The sequence below is a fragment of the Macrobrachium rosenbergii genome, chromosome 42 (assembly GCF_040412425.1).
Source record: "Macrobrachium rosenbergii isolate ZJJX-2024 chromosome 42, ASM4041242v1, whole genome shotgun sequence".
NCBI lineage: Eukaryota > Metazoa > Arthropoda > Malacostraca > Decapoda > Palaemonidae > Macrobrachium > Macrobrachium rosenbergii.
Window position 1 is genome coordinate 55077905 of NC_089782.1, and position 21378 is coordinate 55099282.

The window sequence follows — 21378 nt, forward strand, 5'->3', positions numbered from 1 at the left end:
ATTCTATACACTTAAGCCTTAACAATTTTTGCATTATATTCTACAAAAACATCTCAAGAAGTCCGCGTCCAGTGAAGCCTTTGACTCTTGCTTTGCCAGCTTTTCCCATTTCCGTACTTCTCTGGTAGTCTGGGCATCACACGGTGAAAGTAGACAAATGTTTTGTAAATCTCAGTCTCGGTGAGAAAAGGAGAGCGCAGGTTAAAAACCACCATAATTTATTTGCGACGTTATTTCTCCTCGCATTGCTTGCTTGCTGGCCAAGCCAACCAGATCGCCAGTTTTACAACATATAAAGGAATGTAACACAGGTTTGAGAATGTTGTTATGAAGAAATAACGAAACGCGCCCCAAAACATCTGTCTACTTTTACTGTAATTCGAAGAAGATAGGATGCCCAGACTACCAAAGACGTACGGAAATGGGAAAAGCTGGCAAAGCAAGAGTCAAAGGCTTCATTGGACGTGGACTTTGAGATCTTTTTCGTAGAATATAATGCCAAATTTTTTAAGGTTTAAAGTGTATAGAATGAACCTTCCCCATCTCCCGCTTATGAGGAATATCAAGACATTTTTTATTGCACGGAATCGACCAAAAACGGAGACAGTATGCTCTGTTGTAAATGATAAATTAGAAATGATGGATGAAGGCAAATGTGGTATTTTAGCGTTGCTCGATCTCAGGGCTGCTTTTGATTCAGTTGTTCATGAATTGCTTCTAAATGATTTACAGTCAGTTGGTATTACTGAAGAAGATTTTTAGTCTTTGAAAGACTATCTGTGTGGATGAAAATATTGCGTACTGAAGAGGAGTACCACAAGGAAGTGTACTAGGCCCAATTTTATTTTGCATTTAGCCTACACTACTGGATTGTCAAACATATTACTAATACATGGGTAAAGTTCAAGCTATTTGCAGACGATACCCAATTTCATTTTTACGTAAACAATATTGAAGATACAAATGAGAAAATAGAATATATTCATACCAGTGTTGCGGAATAGATAACATTGAAGCAGTTGAAATTAAATGAAAATAAGACGGATTTTATGTTGGTAGGAAGGAAAAAATTATTTAAGAAACCTTGGTGATTTTCGGCAAAATATGGATAGTAACGTAGTTCCGACCGCTTACAAAGTACATGGTTTGGGTGTACTATTAGATTGCAGCCTGTCTCTTAGTGCTCAAATCAATAATACTGCAAGGGTCACTGGCCGTCATCTTAGAAGCATTACCTTTGTTAAAAAATATCTTGATGCGCGTTCTATGACATAAAATTGTGATTAATTGTTTCATAAGCAGAGTGGAGTGTTGCAAACCTGTCTGTCATAATCTGCCTAAGCAGTGCCGGATTAAGACCCTTTGGGTCCTTAGGCTAAGGATGCAGAAGAGACCCTGTCAGGCGAGAGAAGTGAGCCATATCAGCTGGGGGTTTTGAAATATGAGCAATTCTAGGAGCATTTTAAAGCTGTATGCAAAGCAATATTGAGGAAACTGGAGCAATACACAATAATTAAGATTAGGTTAGTTATGCTTATTTTGGGAGTATACAGTACGTCGCAGATTAACCTAACCTTATATAATGCACATAACCAAACGTTGAACATTAATGATTGTTCAGAAATTAATGATTGGGGATATCAGTTTGATGTTTAATAAAAAAAAAAATAAGGCAAAATCATGTAATTTTATTTCTTCACACCAATGACAATCAGGTAAAAAATATAAAGACAAACTTAAAATGACATGCCACTTAATGCAATAAGAATACAACTTACATTGTAACTCTCCTAGCTTTTGCACATGCAAATTTATCAACAATATTTTGCAAATCAATTTTTTTTTTGCCAGCTCATGCCGAATGCTAATTTGTTAAACTCAGCCAGTTAAGGCGGTTTTGCCCCATTGTGGATCTTTTTTCATTTTTTATGTGACTTAATTTTGAAAATGATCGTTCTCCTTCACAAACTCTGCATGGCAGTGTAAGATAAATACGTACAGCAATAGCAACATTTGGATAAGACTGTGATGTCACTGCAAGAATGTTTGAAGCAATGTTTAGAGCGCTGTCGTGATAAGGAATAGCACTGCAGCTGACAGACTCCTGGCACCGAAAAATCTTCACAAAATTGGCCTCTAGTTCCTCTCCTGGCCTACCACTCTTTTTGCAATTATACGATTTTTGATATTATGGCTAGTTCGAGGCCACGGGGGGCCCCCAATGTTTGGGAGCCCTTAGGCTTAACCTAGTTAGCCCATTGGGTAATCCGCCACTGTGCCTAAGATACAACCTATAAGCTGCAAAAACACTAAATAGAACGGCAAGACAGATAAAGTGTTGCATCGCGTAACAGGATTACACCTGTATTGTGTGTTACATCGGTCCCCTATTAAAATCAGAATGAAGTTTCAAATATGTGTAATGACTCACCCAGCTATCAATACTGGATGTTCAAAATGTCTGAGGGACTTGCTGTCTATAACGGATGGAGTCAAGACAAGAAGAGGTACAGATGGACTCAAGGTATACGGCCCAACACGCAGTTCGAAAGTAGGCTTTAGGGTTTTTAAATTAGCCGCTCCAAGATTATGCAATAAGCTCCTACTCGATAACAGAAGGGCTGGATATATCAAGTCGTTCAAGAAAAAATGTAAGATCCTTTTTTCTGAGAGCTATGGTATAGCAAAAGAGGTTCTGGTATCAAGTCCGTTAGAGTACTGAAAAGTCAATCCTCTGCAGGTTCAGTTCTTCAAGGAGGCAAGGAGAGAAGCAGTAAAGTAAAGACCTAGCAGGATGATATAAAGAAATTTGAAATAATCCTTTGAACACTGCTGACCATCTAATGAAAGCATTAAAACTTGGTATTCCAGATTCAGAAATTGTTAAAGGTGTTAATTTGCAAATAAAAATATCCTCACATTGTCAAAAATGTCATTGCTAAAAGTGATAAAGAAAAACGGGGTGAGATTTTCTTAAAAGAATAAATTTTCCACTCTTTTAGATGAGGGCACTGATCTAGCTAAAGCCAAAATCACGGCAGTTTTAGTTGGGTACTTTTACAACAAGGAAGTTGAAGTTGTGACACAACCTCTGGAAACTATTTCCCATGATGCTAGAGATAGCAGTGTTGAAAAAGTAGTAGTCAAATCTTGCTTTGAAAGCAAAGGTTTTCCATTGCTATGGCAGCAGATATATGCAAGTGTGTTAGTTGATAAAGAAAAAACTAATGGCAAAATTGCAAACTGAAACTGACAGAAGTTTTCTTACTATCAAGCGTACTTGCCATTCACTTCATATTGTTGCAAGTAAGGCTTCATCTAATTTAGAATAAATACTGGGGATTTAGTTCGAAATGTTTAGACTTGTAGATACAAGGTAACTTGAAATGCAGCATTGCAATGATTGAATAAAGAGTAACGATTATAGAAAAGCCTATTAGTCTTTTGCAGTATGCTTTAAGGTATTTTAATCAGTTGAATGCATTGCCAAAATGAAAGAACAATTTCATTGTTATCCTTCACGAAAAAAAGCATCAGAATGATAAGACAGTTGTGCAAAAAATTTCGTCAGACCGGAATGTATGGCCGAACCGTCCAAGATTAGTCCTGATAGTTTACTAAAGTTACATCCTTTTGTGGAAGTAGGTTTAGGAAGCCATTGTGGAACTTGTAAAAAGGTTGCATCTTTTCGATAATTTACTCAGAGAAATGAAATTTATAATCCAAAAAACAGCACTAAATTCAGAAGTAAAGAAAATCGCCAAGCTAGAGAGTTTATCTACAAAATATGAACGTCTCATTGGATCCGCAAATGAACTTCAAAAGGGAATGGTAGGATTTACCTGTCTGCTTTACCTCAGATGAACATGAAATGCTTGAAAAAATGGGCAATGAAGAGTTCTGAGAATATCTCTCACAATTTAGAAATTACTCTGATTTGTAGGCTATGCTTACAGGAACCTAACTTCGATGGGAAAACTTGATTTAACATTGCCGCACTCAAATGCAGAAACAGAGCTTTTTTTCCTAGGCTGGGTGATGTAAGACTAAAAGAGAAATAAAATGGAACAAGAATTACTTGATTCAATACTATTCGTAAATTCATATTTGAAACCCAAAGATAAAAACTGTTTCGATCTGATAAACGCTATATATGATTCATACATTTGCTGATTCACAATCAGCAAATGTATGATATCCTAGAGAAAAGTTAATTTCTTCTATTTTTTTATACTAAATAAAGTTCACAGTCATTTCCTCTTGATCTCATTTCAGAATATTGTCTTGGAAAAAATGCCAGCATCCTTTTTTGATGACTGAGTTAAGCAGCACAGTCTACAGACTGTACCGCTTTTCTTAGCTTCATTATGTCTAATTAAGGAAAAAATGTCAATTTACTTGAAATGACTCCCGTTTATTATATTTTTTTTCATTCTGCTTCTTCAAATTCAGGAATTTTCAAATATTGAATTTTTTTTTTTCTCGTATACTATATTCGACTCAAGACATCAAGTATTCAATGTAAATGCTGACATTTTTAAGTTTTATGCTCTGACAAATAAAATTTTTGTTATAATATTTTGGGCAATAATTAATTATAGCTCCTAATTCTTTTTTCCTAATGCCCACGTCACTCATTGGCGATTCAAGACCGCGACCGTCGTAATTTGCTCATTACGACGCGGTTGGCGACTGATCGGCTTCAGTCACGGGCCTCGGGCCTCAAAAAAAAAAAAAAGAAAAATCAGCTAATTACGACACCACAACGTCATACGTAATGAACATTTACGACAGCAGTGCGCACGTTGAGATGAGATTACGAACGTGCGTAGTCGTACGCAACAGTCGCCGATGATTCAGGCCACGCCCACATTTAACGGTTTTGACAGGACGGCGACGTCCGTGATGGCGTGACGATTCATGACAATTTATGCCTGACTTAGTTACGTCCGTGCTGACAGACGCAACAGCAGCGCCATGTGTCGTGCACATGGATACCACCATATTTAAATGCCAGGTGAACTCAGCACTCACCATTCTTGTTGCAGTTGCAGACAGAGCAAGAAGATGGAGGACACGGATTTGTTGAGCCTCATACCAGAGAACTTACATGATCCAGAATTAGTAGAATATATTTTGGATTACCACGATGCCTTGTTGCAGTTAAGAATTGTTAAGTGCCTGCAGGAACGAAAATGCAAGAAGAAAAGAAAACTGAGAAGGCGCTGGGTCTGGCCTTATTTACAAATAAGAGAGAAGAAAGGTTATGAGAACTTGATGAGAGAATTGGCAACTGAAGCTCCAGAACTGTACCTGAATTTTACCTGGATTTTGGAGGATCTTTAAATGAAATTGTGGAAAGGGGCGTGCCCTATATAAAGAAGACCCTCACATTCTGGAGAAGACCCATTAAGCCGGGCCTGCGTGTAGCAATTACCTTACATTTCGTTACAACTGGAGAATCCTACAAGAGCCTGTCCTACCAATGCCGAGTAGCTCCCAACACAGTCAGCGGTATTGTGCCCGAGACTTGTATGGCCATTGTGGCTGCCTATGGAGATGAGGTCATGCAGGTACCCAGCACCCCAGAGCAATGGAAGGAGGTAGCCCGTGGGTTTGAGCAACGATGGAATTTCCCACACACCCTTGAGCAATAGATGGGAAACACATCTGCATCCAGAACCCATCCTTTGGAGGAACTCATTATTTTAATTATAAGAAGTTCTACTCTATAATTCTACTAGGAGTTGTTGACGCTGAGTACAAGTTCCTGTACGTGGTTGTAGGTGCCATAGGGTCCGAGTCTGATGGTTGTGTCTTTGCCAAGACACAGCTTTGTAAAATGCTTGATCGACATGAGGCCAACATGCCTGCCCCTGAATGATTGCCAGATGAAACTGAAGATAAACCCCCAGTCGACTACTTCTTCGTTGGAGATGACGCCTTCGCTCTTAAGAAGTATATGATGAAACCATACCCTACATGAAGTCAAACAATTCCTGAACACATGATACGCATCTACAATTATCGACTAAGCAGGGCACAACGTACAGTGGAGAATGCCTTTGTGATCCTAGCAAGCAGGTAGATATTGTTCACAAAATATTATCTTTATCTGGTCCGCTTGTTGAAATATGCAATTAATATGAAGTTCCTTTTGTATACCATCCTTTTCTTCTTTCACTAAGAAATAATACGTACTTAATTTGAAATACCTTTTGTATACCATCTATTTCTAATAACTGTTTTCCATTTGTCTCCCACAGATTCAGTGTTTCACACCCCGATAAAACTTCGCCATGATCATGTCGAGTCCGTGGTGTTGGCCGCCTGTGTGTTGCACAACTTAATCATGGCAAGAAAACTCATGCCAGGAGTGAGGGACATGAAGAGGACTCGTTGACACATGAGGTCCTACCTGGCAGATGTTGGTCTGAAGAAACTTTACCCAGCATGACTCTCCCACGGCAGACGGCAACCGTGGCTGGGAAGGCTCAACGTGACTGACCATCTTCGTGATTATGTGAACTCCCCTGCAGGCTCCATTCATTGGCGGGAATCGAGGATTTAAGAAGACAGTACAAAATGCCTTTCCATACTTAAGAAAGTTATGTTGAAAATTTTTGTACCTTTCATAAATAAGAGTTAAAATAAAAAATTATTTATATTATTACCAAAATATTGTCTTTTAAGTTGTAATCAGTGTCATTTACCTATATGTGAAGTTCTCAAAATATATCAAGAATACTGAAAATCTTGAATGTAATATATATTTTACTCAAAATAGAAGATGCCTTTTCACTTATATACTTCAGAACATTCTAATAAATTGTGTTCGATTGCAGTCAACTCACTGACTTATTTGTATAAAAGGAAATCATGCTTAAAAACTATGTAATAATTAAAATCCAAAAATATTTATATTGTGAGGTTCAAGAAAGGTCAGAAGTGAATCTAATTCTTTATTGTTCACGACAGGTACTTATAATGCGGAAAGCGGACAGAAAGGTAGTGGGCGACCTGCGGGCCCCCACTGCATCCGTACAGAATTGTGTTTATTGAAAGACATAAAATGACATATACAGAGCATTACAGAACATGTACAAGGCAGATATATATATCGGCGAATATGCCGTAGAATGATACATATAATGAGCTACATAAAGAATCTGAAACAATAACAAGTGACAAATATGACATGATTAATGTACAAATGTAGAGCAAAACACAAGGAACGGAGAGGCAGTTTGACGCCCTTACAATACTTCCCCCCCCCCACAACACAATAATTATGCGAGAAATTATTGGATGACACATCAATCGCGGAGGCGCTGTGGCAACTTGAGTGGGCCTCTACTTCTCGAGAACTGCAGGCGGGGTGTGGGCGCGACCTCTGATTCTGGCGCAGGCTGTTTCCTGGACCGTCCTGGACCTCTTTTCGGCATGGGGGCGGCTGTTCCTGTGGAGTGTTGCTGAGGGGGAACTCTGGGTCGCCTGCCTGTCTCCTCGCTGATTTTGTTGTCCAACAGGAAAGCTGGTTTTAGCCTGTCGACCGTTACCCAGTCCTCACTCTCGTGGATGTCCAGCAGGAATGCCTTAGGTGCCCACCTGATGACTCTGTGGACCCCCTGTAGGGCCTCGTTAGGGGCGGCCGACGAGCGTCCACCCTGATGAAGACATAGGCGCAGGAGTCTAAGGTGGGTGGGTTGTATTTGCTGGTCCTGTCGGTGAAGATCCTATGGGAGGGAGTGAACGTCCATGAGAGTTACCTCAACCTCGGGAGGAGTGTATCTGCAGCTCCAGCTGACGGCGGGAAGAATTCTCCGGGCACAACCAATGTTTCCCCGTAGACTTTTTCTGCCGGGGAGGCGTCGCCATCTGCTTTAGGTGTGGTGCAAAGACCCAAGAGGACCCAGGGGAGCTGTGCATTCCAGTTCTCGTCGGTGCAGCGTGCCATGAGAGCTGCCTTAAGAGAGTGGTGGGCTCTCTTGATCATGCTGTTTGCTGCGGGGTTGTACGCCGTGGTGCTGTGCAGCTTCGTGCCCATCAGACGTGCCAGAGAGACCCAGAGTTCTGAGAGGAAGGCAGGGTCCCTGTCCGGGGTGATGCTGTTGGGCACTCCGAAGCGGCTGATCCAGCTGGAGAGAAGGGCCTCTGCACACGACACTGTGGATGCCTCCTTCATGGGGGTTGCTTCGGGCCAACGGGTGGAGCAGTCTGTAATCATCAGGGAGTATCTTGCTCCTCCGGACTGTGGAAGGGGGCCGACAACGTCGACGTGGATATGGCCGAAGCGACGACGGCGTGGTTGGATACGTCCTTGTTGATACTGTGCGGACGAACATGTGAGACTGATTCTTTATTGTTTCACAACAGGTACTATAATGAGGAAATCGCTGCATCTGTACAAATTGTGTTTTTGAAAGACATAAGATCCCATGTATAAGGCAGATATGATTTCATGTGGCAAGATTTTTGCTCGTCTGGCACACTATGCAGTTCCTCGCCCAACGAAAATATATTTTATTTCATGTTGTATTCGTCATATTTTAACCTATATTGTTGATACTGTGCCGGACGAACATGTGAGACTGATTCTTTATTGTTCACAACAGGTACTTATAATGAGGAAAGCAGACAGAAAGTTAGTGGGTGACCTGCGGCCCCCGCTGCATCTGTACAGAATTGTGTTTTTGAAAGACATAAGATGACATATACAGAGCATTACAGAACATGTATAAGGCAGATATATATATTAGCGAATAGGCTGTAGAATGATACATATATATAATGAGATACATAAAGAATCTGAAACAATAACAAGTGACAAATACGACATGATTTATGTACAAATGTAGAGCAAAACACAAGGAATGGAGGGGCGGTTTGATGCCCTTACAATATTATTAGAAAATATATTTTATTTTATGTTGTATTCTGGGTCATATTTTAACTCTATATGGAGACACATAAGTCACTGGCATACACAGTAGTATTAGAGGAGAAAGTTGTAATCCCTTCAGTAGACATGGTTATATTTAGGCTAGGCACACACACAGTGAGAACAGTCAAATCCCTGTTGAGATAGGTTAGCCTAGGCTGAAAACCTAGTCAACATCGGCTAGGCCTGGCATAACCTATCCTAATAACCTTAAAATTGCAAAAATCTGAACCTTATATAAATCATTCAGGATTACCAAATTATGTCAATAATTCTTGCAGCTAAAATCTTCTTTTAACTGAGTGGCTTGCCCTTGAATCGAGGTATATAATCTTGCCCGCTGATATTCTGAAAATATTTCAAAACTACTGCTAATTTTGATTTGCACATTTTTTAAAATGTGCAAATCTTATGGACTTATGAAAATATATCATTACCTCATTTATATCCAGTTTAATATTATTGATTTGTACATTATTTTTTACAAGTTTTAAGTTTCATTTTTTCTTTATCTGAGCTTATGAAAATATCGACCTTCATTCATCTCCAGTTCAGTAACCTTGTAGAAATCACAATTTTAAAAAGTAAATTGCATTTTTCCTAACTATACAAACCCGAGGTCCTTTACATTAGGAATTACTTTCAGCATAGACTGGAAACAGCCGCTGAACTTTCGAACAAGGTGGTTAGGCGGGAGTACCGCCTGCCCGGATGTAAACATTCCAATTTGCCTTTCGGTCCAGGTATCAGATTCAGGGGTGGCATGAGGTGGGCATGAAATGTAAAGTTAAGTATACCTTAGTTTTACCAGACTACTGAGGCTGATTAACAGCTCTCCTAGGGCTGGCCCGAAGGATTAGACTTATTTTACGTGGCTAAGAACCAATTGGTTACTTAGCAACGGGACCTACAGCTTATTGTGGAATCCGAACCACATTATAGCGAGAAATGAATTTCAATCACCAGAAATAAATTCCTCTAACTCTTCATCAGCCAGCCGCGGGAATTGAACTCCGACCCATCGAGTGACAGTCTGAAGCTCAACTGACTCAGCCAACAAAGGGCTATGAAATGTAAAGGACCTCGGGTTTTATAGTTAGCAAAAATACAATTTACTTTTAAAAATTGTGATTTGTTCCGACACGATATACAAACCCTCGGTCCTTTACATTACGAAGACTCAATGGTTGGACGGAGGAATCTGAGTGAGTCTCCTGAACTCACTGGAGTTCACCACACCTTGTCTTCCCTTCCTGGTCGATACAGCGAGGAAGGGAAAACTGCCTCTGACAAAATGATCGGGTTGTAAGAAACGCGGGATCAGTTGTCAGACTTCTGGGCCCCTTTGCGTGCAAAATAGGCAAAGAAAAACTTGGAGTCGGATGACATTACGGCAGAGGAAGGAGTGGGGTTGCTTCTATCAACCTGAACGGAAAATAGAATGGGAGCTACCATTGGATGCTTACCTGCATCGACCGCCAGATCCAGCATGTAACGGTGCGTCTGCTCCCTGCCCGTGGGAAGAGAGCCAGGACGGGGAGAAAGAAGAGAGGCCAGTCACTCCACATTCATTCTCCCAATCACAACTGTACATCTTAGGCGAGATGCAACCTGTCCTGTTAGAGGAGCCGGGTAAGCTACACAACTTGTTGAGCAGCCACCACGGGACCCAAGGAAAAAGTGTCCAACGACTTGTGAGCAACATCCCAGAGGTAGAAGGAGGTGAAGGTCGTCTGCTGGGACCACACACCTGCCTTCAGCACCTGTAGAACCGACATGTTCTTCTGGAATGCGAGGGATGGACCAATGCCGCAGACTTCGTGAGTTCTAGGATGTAGCGTACTGGTGTCGTCTTCTCCTGCAGCAGAATACGCTCTCCTTATCGTCTAAAGAAGCCAGAAAGAGATCGTGTTCTTGGACACTTCTTTCTTGGTCGAGCCAGTACTAACGAAGAGTCGTTGACACTCAGGCCAGAGACGTTGAGTCCTCTTCAGATAGTGCCGCAGCACTCTAACAGGACACAGTAGCATCTCGTCTGGTTCATTACCCACAAAGTCCTCTAGGGAGGGAATCGTGAAGGACTTGAACCGTGCGTCAGGGCCAAAGGATTCTGAGTCTTCGATACGAAATTCAGGACGAAATCGAGTGTAACTGATCCCCACCCCCTCAAGTGTTTAACGTCGAAGGAAAGTCCGTGCAGTTCACCAACTCTCTTCGCCGATGCCAGGGCCAGCAGGAAGACAGTCTTGAGGGTCAGATCCCTGTCTGACGACTCTCGTAAAGGCTCATACGGTGCACGAGTCAGGCTCCTTAGAATGAGAATCACATCCCACACACGGGGCCTGAGATCCCTGGGTGGGCAAGACCTTTCGAAGTTTCTCATCAGTAGGGAATTCTCGAAGGAGGAAGAGATGTCTACTCCTTTCAGCTGCAAGACTAGGCTGAGTGCAGCGCAGTAGCGTGCAGTAGCCTTTCACAGCTGAAACAGAGAGAAGCTTCTCTTGGAGAAGGAAGACGAGGAATCCGCGAACTGGTAAATAGTAGCTCCGACCGGAGAGATACCCCGTCAACGACACCAACCACAGAAGATGGACCACTTTCCCTGGTATACCGCCGCGGAGGATCGTCTCAGGTACCCAGCCATCTCCGTTGCTGCATGACGCGAAAAGCCTCTTGATCACAGGAGTTGGTGGATAACCTCCAGCCGTGAAGACACGGGCTGCACTGCCTGGTGGTACTGCTCTACGTGGGGTTGACACAGCAGGTTGGGCCAGTGGGGGATCTCTCTTGGCACCTCGGAGGTAGAGCTAACAGGTCAGAATATCAAATGGCCTGCGGCCATTTGGGTGCCACCAGAATCATCCTGAGATTCGGAGTGATCATCACTTGGTTGATTACTGGCGAATCAGACAGAACAGAGGAAAGGCGTAAACATCGAGGTTGTCCCACAGGTACTGGAACGCATCCTCCGCAGCGGCCCATGGGTCTGGCATGATCGAGCAGAAGACCTGGAGTTTTCTGTTGTGCCAGGTGGCAAACAGGTCGATGACTGGACGCCCCCACAGGTCGAATAGCCTTTCCGTCACTTCCGAGTGAAGGGACCATTCGGTTCCTATCACCTGATTCCGGCGGCTGAGCTTGTCTGCCACAACATTCCTCTTGCCTGGAATGTACCTTGCTGACAGCTCTACAGAGTGAGCCACGGCCCACTCGTGCACCTGCATTGTCAACTGGTGGAGTGGGAGGGATACTAGACCCCCCTGCTTGTTGACGTATGCCACTACTGTGGTACTGTCGCTCATCAGTACCACGAAGTGTCCCATCACTCGATCCTGGAACTCTTGGAGAGCCAGGAAGGTTGCCTTGAGTTCCAGGATGTTGATGTGAAGGTGCTTGTCATCTCGGTGCCACACTCCCGAAGTCAGCAACTCCTCCAGGTGTGCGCCCCATCCCTCGGTCAATGTGTCTGAGAACAACAGCATGTCCAGAGGGGGAGTATGCAGGGATACCCCTATCTAGAGGTTCCTGTCGTCCATCCACCAGCGAAGGTCCTTTCTCACCTCCTCGGAAAGAGGGATGAGAAAGGACTGGGGGTCTTGGGACTGGGACCAATACTCCTTTAGCCTCCATTGTAGAGACCGCAGGTGAAGACGCCCATGAGGTACCAGCTTCTCCAGTGATGACAGGTGACTGACGACAATTTGCCGAGGAAGTGCTAGCCTGACCCGAGGGCCTGGCTGCAGTGGAACGTGAAGACCCAGAGGTCTTGGCCCTGCCTGGTGGACAAGCCGGTTGCTGTCATCAGCCCAGAGCTTATCCACCGCAGCGTCCACCAACTCTCTAGGGAAGAGAGAGGCGGAACCCAGCAACGGTCCATTCTGCAGGGTCATTGCTGACTCGGGCCCCACGGACCTGGAGAAGCGAGAGAGAGGTTTGCCGCCTTGTGGGCAAGGTAGGAGATGGCCCTACCTCCAGACTGGCATAGTCTCCCAAAGGCAGAGTCCTCCCCAGGTACAATAGTGCCCCAGGAAGCAGCCACCCTGGATACTGTGAAAGACCATTGATCCAGCCAGGAGACTGCCTGGAAGGCCACCATGGCAGTGGCTTCCAGGGTTGTGGCTTCTTGCTGAGAGAGGGAGATGCTCTCTACAGTAAGTTGCTGCAACGTAAGACCCTGATCCAGATGAACCAGGTCTGGATCAACCTGTTTAGGCAGCAATGCCCTTTCCGACGGAGTGTAGAAGCACTTCTGGCAAGGCAGAGGAGGGGGAAGAAGCTTGTCCAAGTGGTTTGATCTGAGCGAATTGTCTTGCCCAGACACAAGACCATTCACTTGATAGAGGACCCCTCGGCAAGTGTGGACTACGGCAGCCCCACCGAAGCCTTGGGTTCCTTCTTGGGCCCCCAGTAGGATTCGAGGCACGACAGACGATCCACAGATGAGGCCGTGGTCCCTTCCCTGAGGTCGTTGTGCTGATGAATCAGCGCAATAACCTCAGCAAATGTCCTCTGTATCTCAGGGGTGTCCGCATCCTGGGGAAGAGGACCCTTGAGTCCTTCCAGGGTGCGGTCCTCCAGATCTACTCTCCCTGCAGGAGGGAGAACCTCGGCAGACTCCTGTGATCCTTCCTGCACCACACGGGCATAAGACCTGGTCGAACTGAGGACCGAGCCAGGCACATACGCCCCCGAGGTAGAACTCTGGGGAGACAACTTGCAAGAGTTCCTCCTGTCTGACTTGTGCCCCCTGGAAGGAGCCCAGGAAGTAGAGGGGACAGGCAAGGAGGATCGGGCGCCCCCACTGGCCCTGCTGGCAGAACCAACAGGGGCAGCGGGCCGGGAGTGATCACCAACCCGCGATGGTGACGGAAGCCCAGGTTGAGGAGAGCACTTTTGCCTGGGTGAAGCAGTCTCCCGAGGAGAGTGGAGCGACTTGCATGAGTTGAGCCGTGCATTTGCCTCCCCCGAGCCAGTCTGGCCGCACGGACGTGGCTGGGGACTGGGAGGAGTCGAGCGCGTGGCTGGCTGGCGCAAACTTGCGCTGTCCTCTAGATGCGCCTCAGTCTTCTTCGAGGCCGTAACCTCTTGGGAAGACTGAGCAGGGGACCTCTTCTCTGCTTCTCCAGATGTCCGGACTTGAGGGAACCTGGCTTAGCATTCGCAGAAGTACCAGCAGGAAGAGTCGGGGCACCTGCATGCCCGAACTCTTTCTCTCGCCCCACGCCCAAGTCTGTATGGAGAGAGGTTTCTCCCATACCAGACTGGGGTACCCGGGTCTCCTTGGAAACCCGGGTACTCGGAGCGACTCACGAGCGAGTGTCCTTAGAAGCAGGTTTCTTCAGCGCAGCAGGGGGAGTGCAGACCGTGGTCTGCACACCCTTGGCTCCCGATGTGACTGACCAGGGGCCAGAGCAGCAGTTCCCTGATCCGTGGATCAGGAAGAGCCAGCAAGAGATCCCACCACCTTCCCTGTGGAAAGAGGCAGTCCCTTAGAGGCCTCGGTGCGAGACCTCTTTGTGGGGAAGAGGCAGGCTTCTTCTTCTTTGGCTGGGTAGCCTCAGGAGAAGACGAAGAAGAAACAGCAAACAAAGACGAAGGCGACGACGATGAAGACGATGCCACCTTCCGCGATCTCTTCTTTGACTTCTTCTTTGCCATCTTCCTCAGGATCGAGGTCAGGTCCCCAAACCAAGCAGGAGCAGCCAAAGACTCAGGAGCAACCAGGGGGGCCACAGCAGCAGGCGCAACCCAGGCAGCAGAGACATTGCTCGGGCCAGCAGTTGCCAGGGCAGATACATTAGCACAGCAGACAGGAATGTCCAGGGGAGGAGCCAGGGTTAAAGGCAAAGGTGGCACGTGAGCAACCAGGCTGCGCTGAGCCAGGGTTGAAGGCACGAGTGGTGCGTCAGCAGCCAGGCCGGACCGAGAGACTGGGAAGCGAGGAGCTGGGACCATTGCCATGAACAAACCAGGGTCAGCAACTGGAGCAGGAAAAGATATGTATGGCACTGATGATGTCACCATATACAAAGGACCAGGGCGAGATAGCGGGGCCAAGAACCCAGGCGGCAGCGGTACAAGATAGTGAGTGGCAGGGGCAGCCGATACCTGGGTGTCAAGATGCGAAGCCACCATCACAGGTAGTTTCCCAAATGCTGACATGGTGACAGCCAAGTGGGTTGTCACTGGAGCGCCAGACAAGTGGGACACCAGGCCCTCCAGTGACGGAACGCCAAGTAGACCCAGGTGTAGCAAGGCAGAAGATAAGTCCGATACCTGGTCCATGGAAGGTGCTTCCACCCCCAAGCCTGATACAGTCGGGTCAAAATGGGCAACCTCCACTCACTCCGGGGGAAAAATTCACCCCCAGAGCGAGGGAAAGCCCTAGAGAGGATGTCCTGAGCAACCGCTCCCCCATGCCCTTCCACATCCGATGAAACAAATGAAGAAGGGAGGGGGAGTCCTCACCCGAGGGAGAGGGAGCAAGCGGGGGAAGTTTGCCAGGAGGGAGGAACAATCCAGACAGATTAGCCACCACTGGAGTCGTCGGGCCCATGTTACCCTCGGACGATTCCTTGGCAGGCTTCCGACGGTAGTTTCTCCTCCCTTCAAACCTCTTCCATTGCTCGGGAGACCAGGCACAACACTCACTGCAAGGAGAGTTGCATGAACACACACATCCCCTGGAAATTGGGCAGAGGGCGTGTGGGTCTGTGTCGACTCTAGATCGAAATTATTACATCTTTTGCCTCCCACCCCAGGACACACACGCTGGGGATAGGAGGGCTTAGAAGGCTTATCAACATTCATTATGAAGCAATAGCAAGGAAAAATCCCACCGGGAAATTTGAAGGGCAGTCAGGCAGAGAGCGAAGAACAACGTCGGCATTCTGCGACAGCTAAAAGCAAATTGGAATGGTTACATCTGGGCAGGGGGTACTCCCACCTCCTGGACGATAGTTAATTGCCTAACCACCTTGCTCGAAAGTTCAACGGCCATTTCCAGCCTACGCTGAAAGTAATTCCTAATGTACAGGACCGAGGGTTTGTGTATCGTGTTGGAACGAATAGAAAGTTGTTACCCAAAAATTACTGTGTTCAGCATTTCAACATAAAACACAGTTATAGAATTAACTTATTGCTTTTAGGATAGTTTAGTATATACAATAAAAACATTTTACACAATTTATTATATTATAAAAATATAAATATATACAATTTATCGTAGCACAAGAATTTATAGTATCACATACAAAAGGTACAAAAGGAATTTATAGTAGAGAACAGTTACAAGAACTATTTCTTTTTATTATTGTGTGAACAATAATAAAAAGAACAAAAAAGGGAACCAAAATACTCTTTAGTAGGAATCACAGAGAAAAGGTAAGCTACAACAAATTAACGAGTACTAGAGTTAGCCGGCATCAAAGGAATGCTTTTTTCGGGACTTCCACTAGAGGGAAATATGTTCTCCATGAAACTGTCACTGGGGTCTTGGCTGATATTGGACAGCGTCGGAGGCGACGGCAGTGTCATGACTAAGGGTGAAGACAACCCACCCCCAGGAATACTGTCTGGCCAAGAATACAGCCGTTGAAGTTGAGCTGCTTGCTGCGGCGTCAGGCAGTAAAGTTTTTTGGGCTGCACAGAAAGCTGCGGCGCAAAGGATGTTGAAGCAACAGGAGGCTGATGAGGCGCAAAGGATGTTGAAGCAACAGGAGGCTGATGAGGCGCAAAGGATTTTGAAGCAACAGGAGGCTGATGAGGCACAAAGGATGTTGAAGCAACAGGAGGCTGATGAGGTGCGACGGATGTTGAAGCAACAGGAGGCTGATAAGGCACAAAGGATGTTGAAATAACAGGAGGCTGATAAGACACAAAGGATGTTGAAGCAACAGGAGGCTGATGAGGCATGAAGGATGTTGAAGCAGCAGGAGGCTGATGAGGCATGAAGGAAAGTTGAAGCAACAGGAGGCTGAGGTGCAAAGGATGTTGAAGCAACAGGAGGCTGAGGCAAAAAGGATGTTGAAGCAACAGGAGGCTGAGGCACTAAGGATGCTGAAGTAACAGACGTCTGAGATGCGAAGGATGTTGAAGCAACAGGCGGCTGAGTCGGGAAAGATGTGGGTGACCGTGAATCTTGTTCCATTTCCAAAAGCAAACATCTCATGTGTGGGAACATTAATTAAAAGTTCATCAACATGTCTGTTATGTGTTTCAAGATTGAAAATGAGATATTAACCTTATCAAGGATGCACTTGTCACCCTTCTTGTGATGATACTTAATTACAGCGATGTCATGGGATATAATAAAAGGATGCATTTAGTGATACGCTGGTCAATGTTTACAAAGCGTGAAGCAGAGGGCGCTTCTTCTTCTTTACTGAGCATTTACAACTGATACAAAGATATGATGTACAATGTACACAGAGCACAGTAGCTCTTAATATTGCAACATCTCGGTGTTTTAAATGAAAAAAGAATATATATATAGATTTGTATACGTAGTTTTAAAGATAAAAAAAGGAGCCTATTTGTATGCATAGAGAATACGGTTTTGCTATTCAACAAGACAAAAGTGCAGTGCTGTATATAAACTCAATCATTTCTTGACGAATTAAATAAATAACAATTTCTTGGTCCCTACAAAATCGTCAAATTTTGCGGGCAATTTATATCTGGTACTTCTTATACTTCTAGTAAACTGTGTATCATACTGATTCTTTCCTGTTAGACTGAGGTGTAGGCTACAAGGTACATCAATGTTATTATTTTCAGGCTATACAGAATTCTCAAAATTACTGCGCAGAGTTTTTGCCGTCATAAAACTCTCGTCTAGTCGTTTTAAGCATTGTTTAATACTCGTGGGAGTCAAATCATTCGCGCCGTATAGGTGTCCGTCAGACACGACATCGACGCGCAATTGATCTTTTTGATATCATGTATTTTCTTCAATACCCCTTTGTAAATTCTGTAACATGCAATAATGGCTGCATTGTTGATTTAGAGTGTGAGAGGTGGGAAATAATGAGCAGGAAGACAAGTACTGCTGGTTTATTGATGTTGTTGTTTCAAATTTAGCTGGCCTTGTGCCAGCACGGGCTCTTGCTCCTAGAGCAGCCCGTAATGGTTTATCGATGAAGCGACGTTGTTGTTGTTGTTTTAGATTTAGCTGGCCTTGTGCCAACACGGGCTCTTGCTCCTAGAGCAGCCCGTAACTCTATGTTGATGATGAGTCTGCGAGATGGGGAGGTTAGATGAAAACTTTATTATGATGCACGAAAGTGATTTTGGTGGGGGAAATGAAGCGACCGGCTCATAAAGCGGCGTGCGGACGTCGGCGTATACTCAGAGACTGCTGGTACAAAAATTTACAAGAGACCTGAGGTCAAACTATTTCTCTACACAAAACAGGACAGGTACATACAGAAAACATGATGATTAACAATAGCTGGTTGGACATCAAAATACTCTGACACATATACGTGGTACACGGGCAAATGAACAGGTAATAAATATACAATTCACAATAGGATAATAAGATTGTGTTCGTCCGACCTTAGGTCGCATGTGAAGGCACCGCAAAAAAACGGGATGTTCATCATAGAGAACACTTTGAGCGGGGACTTTACAAGAGTACCTTCTCTGACCGCCGTTCAGGAAGAAAAATCACAATTTTTAAAAGTAGCCTAAATTGTATTTTTCCTAACTATACAAACCTGAGGTCCTTTACATTAGGAGGAATTACTTCCGGCGAAGCTGGACACAGCCATGAAACTCTTGAACAAGGTGGTTAGGCAGTAACTACTGCCAGGTAGGCGGGTATTTTAGGCGGGAATACCCGCCCGCCCGGTTTAAACATTCCAGTTTGCCTTTCAGTCCAGGTTCAGATTGAGGGGTGGCATGAGGTGGGCATAATATGAAATGTAAAGGACCTCAAGTTTGTATAGTTAGGAAAAATACTATTTACTTTTAAAAATTGTGATTTGTTCCGACACGATATACAAACCGTCGGTCCTTTACATTAGGAAGACTTGTAAGAGACCGTATCGCGGTCTTTCGGGCGCAAGTGTGTGTGCGTCATCCATCGGAGGAAACAAGACAAAAGCAAGAGCATCCCGTTTTCTCTCTCTCAAGGAACGCAACTTCTACTATACAATGTTTCTGTCTGTTTCTCACTAACCATTGTTGTCTCGATTTATGTACAATCACCACTACTTGCATTGCCATGCAAGCATTCCAATCATGTACTCATAATGTTCCACCGAATCTTGTGTATCAATCTGTATGTATGTTTCTGTTTGTGAAGACGCCAAGTCTCGCCATTTCACATATATTATGTTACCGCATTGTATTCCTTAATTTGTCTCGAACTTCATGCAACTGTCCAGATGTGGAATTTTCTGGCCTTTCCATTGATATATGTTTTATCATTGTATGTTTATTATGTCTCTCACAATCGCCATCTGTTTGTCTGTCAATAAACACAGATGTCAGAAACATTACTTCTGTTTTGCCCTGTCTGTGTGTAGAAACTACTTTGCAGCTTGCACCAGCCAATAATAACTTCGAAGATTCTGTACATTCATTCAGTAAGGAATCACCAATAAACTAGACAACACCCAGCCAGTATGTCACTCAATACCATCCTTACACTGGTGACCCCGGAGTGACCAAAGGGAGGAGCCGATGGCAGACGTCCGACCCAAGATGATGACCCACTCACCAACGAACCCTTCGTCGCCTCCCTGACTCAACTTCCTACCGTTCCCGAGTTCTCAGTAGATGTCCGACCCTCCGAGATGAGAGTATTACAGTATAAGAGACCGCATCGCGGTCTTTCAGGTGCACATGTGTGTGCGTCATCCATCGGAGGAAACAAGACAAAAGCAAGAGCATCCCATTTTTTCTCTCTCAAGGAACGCAACTTCTACTATACAATATTTCTGTCTGTTTCTCCCTAACCATTGTTGTCTTGATTTATGTACAATCACCACTACTTGCATTGCCATGCAAGCATTCCAGTCATGTACTCATAATGTTCCACCGAATCTTCTGTATCAAACTGTATGTATGTTCCTGTTTGTGAAGACGCCAAACGTCTCGCCATTTCACATAATTATTATGCTACTGCATTGTATTCATTAATTTGTTTCAAATCTCATGCGACTGTCCATATGTGGAATTTTCTGGCCTTTCCATTGATATATGTTTTATCATTGTACGTTTATTATGTCTCTCACAATCGCCATCTGTTTGTCTGTCAACAAACACAGATGCCCAAAACATTACCTCTGTTTTGCCCTGTCTGTGTGTAGAAACTACTCTGCGGCTCGCACCAGCCAATAACAACTTCGAAGATTCTGTACATTCATTCAGTAAGGAACCACCAATAAACTAGACAACACCCAGTCAGTATGTCACTCAATACTATCCTTACAGACTCACTGGTTGGAGGGAGGAATCTGAGTCTCTTGAACTGACTGGAGTTCTGCACACCTGGGCTACTCCTCCTGGTAGAAAGAGAGAGGAGGAGTACTGTGCCTCTGACATATTAATTGGAGTGTAGGAACTGCAAGAGCAAAAAATGTCAGATACTGGACCTTTTCGCATGAGTGAGGAAACGTAACTCATATGAAATAGGCTGGGAAGAATCTAGAGTCGGAGGCAGTAAGGAAAACCAGAGATAGGGTTTCCCTTATTGCCAGTCTCTCCTTCCTCTCCTTGCTAGAGGAAGGAGCGGAATTGCCTCTATGATTCTAAAAGAAAAATAGAACAGGAGCCTGATGTGAAGTCTAACCACATCAGACACCAGATCTAGCAAGCATTGGTTCGAGTCCTATTCTCATCCCTAAGAAGGAGAGTAAGGTTCAAGAGAAATCTCAAAAGAGAGACTGATTCTTTATTATTCTCGACAGGTGTTTATAAAACACAAAGCGGACAGAAAGGTAGCGGGCGACCTGAAGCCCCCCGCTGCGTCCATACAGAATTTGTGTTTTCTGATAAGCATAAAAACACGTACAAGATTCATTACATGGCATATAAAAGGTAAGATATACATATCGGCGGAAAGGCCCTACAATGATGCATAAGATGAAGTACAGAAAGAATCTGAAATAAAATAGGCAATATATGACGTGATTGATGTACATCTGAAGGGAGAAACACAAGAAAGGAGAGGCGATTTGTTGCCCTTACGTCTTCTTTACCCATTAATTACGATCATATATTGCATCTATTAACACAGCAAGAATCTCATGTATATATTTGTATGTAGAATTTCCTAATTCTCTTGTTATTGTTATTTGATTGACTGTTAACAAACACAAATTGCTCTCACTCAGCGTGTGGGTCACGGAGACCTGGGGTCGGGCACCACGTTTCTGTCCGCACGCTGCTATGTATACCTTATGCCCAGGTAATAAATCAATCAGTAC

General features: G+C 44.5%; 1 protein-coding gene across 1 annotated transcript; it reads right to left on the bottom strand.

Moving 5' to 3' along the window:
• Positions 1–16339: 16339 nt before the first annotated feature.
• Positions 16340–16891, bottom strand: LOC136827840 (uncharacterized). The gene has a single exon (XM_067085299.1). It carries the CDS (start codon positions 16889–16891, stop codon positions 16340–16342), a length of 552 nt encoding a protein of 183 aa, XP_066941400.1.
• Between the last annotated feature and the right edge of the window lie 4487 nt (positions 16892–21378).

Bases quoted from the DNA above. Each gene is read 5' to 3' on its own strand.
- LOC136827840 (XM_067085299.1), bottom strand. From the start codon at position 16,891: ATGCCTCATCAGCCTCCTGCTGCTTCAACATCCTTCATGCCTCATCAG.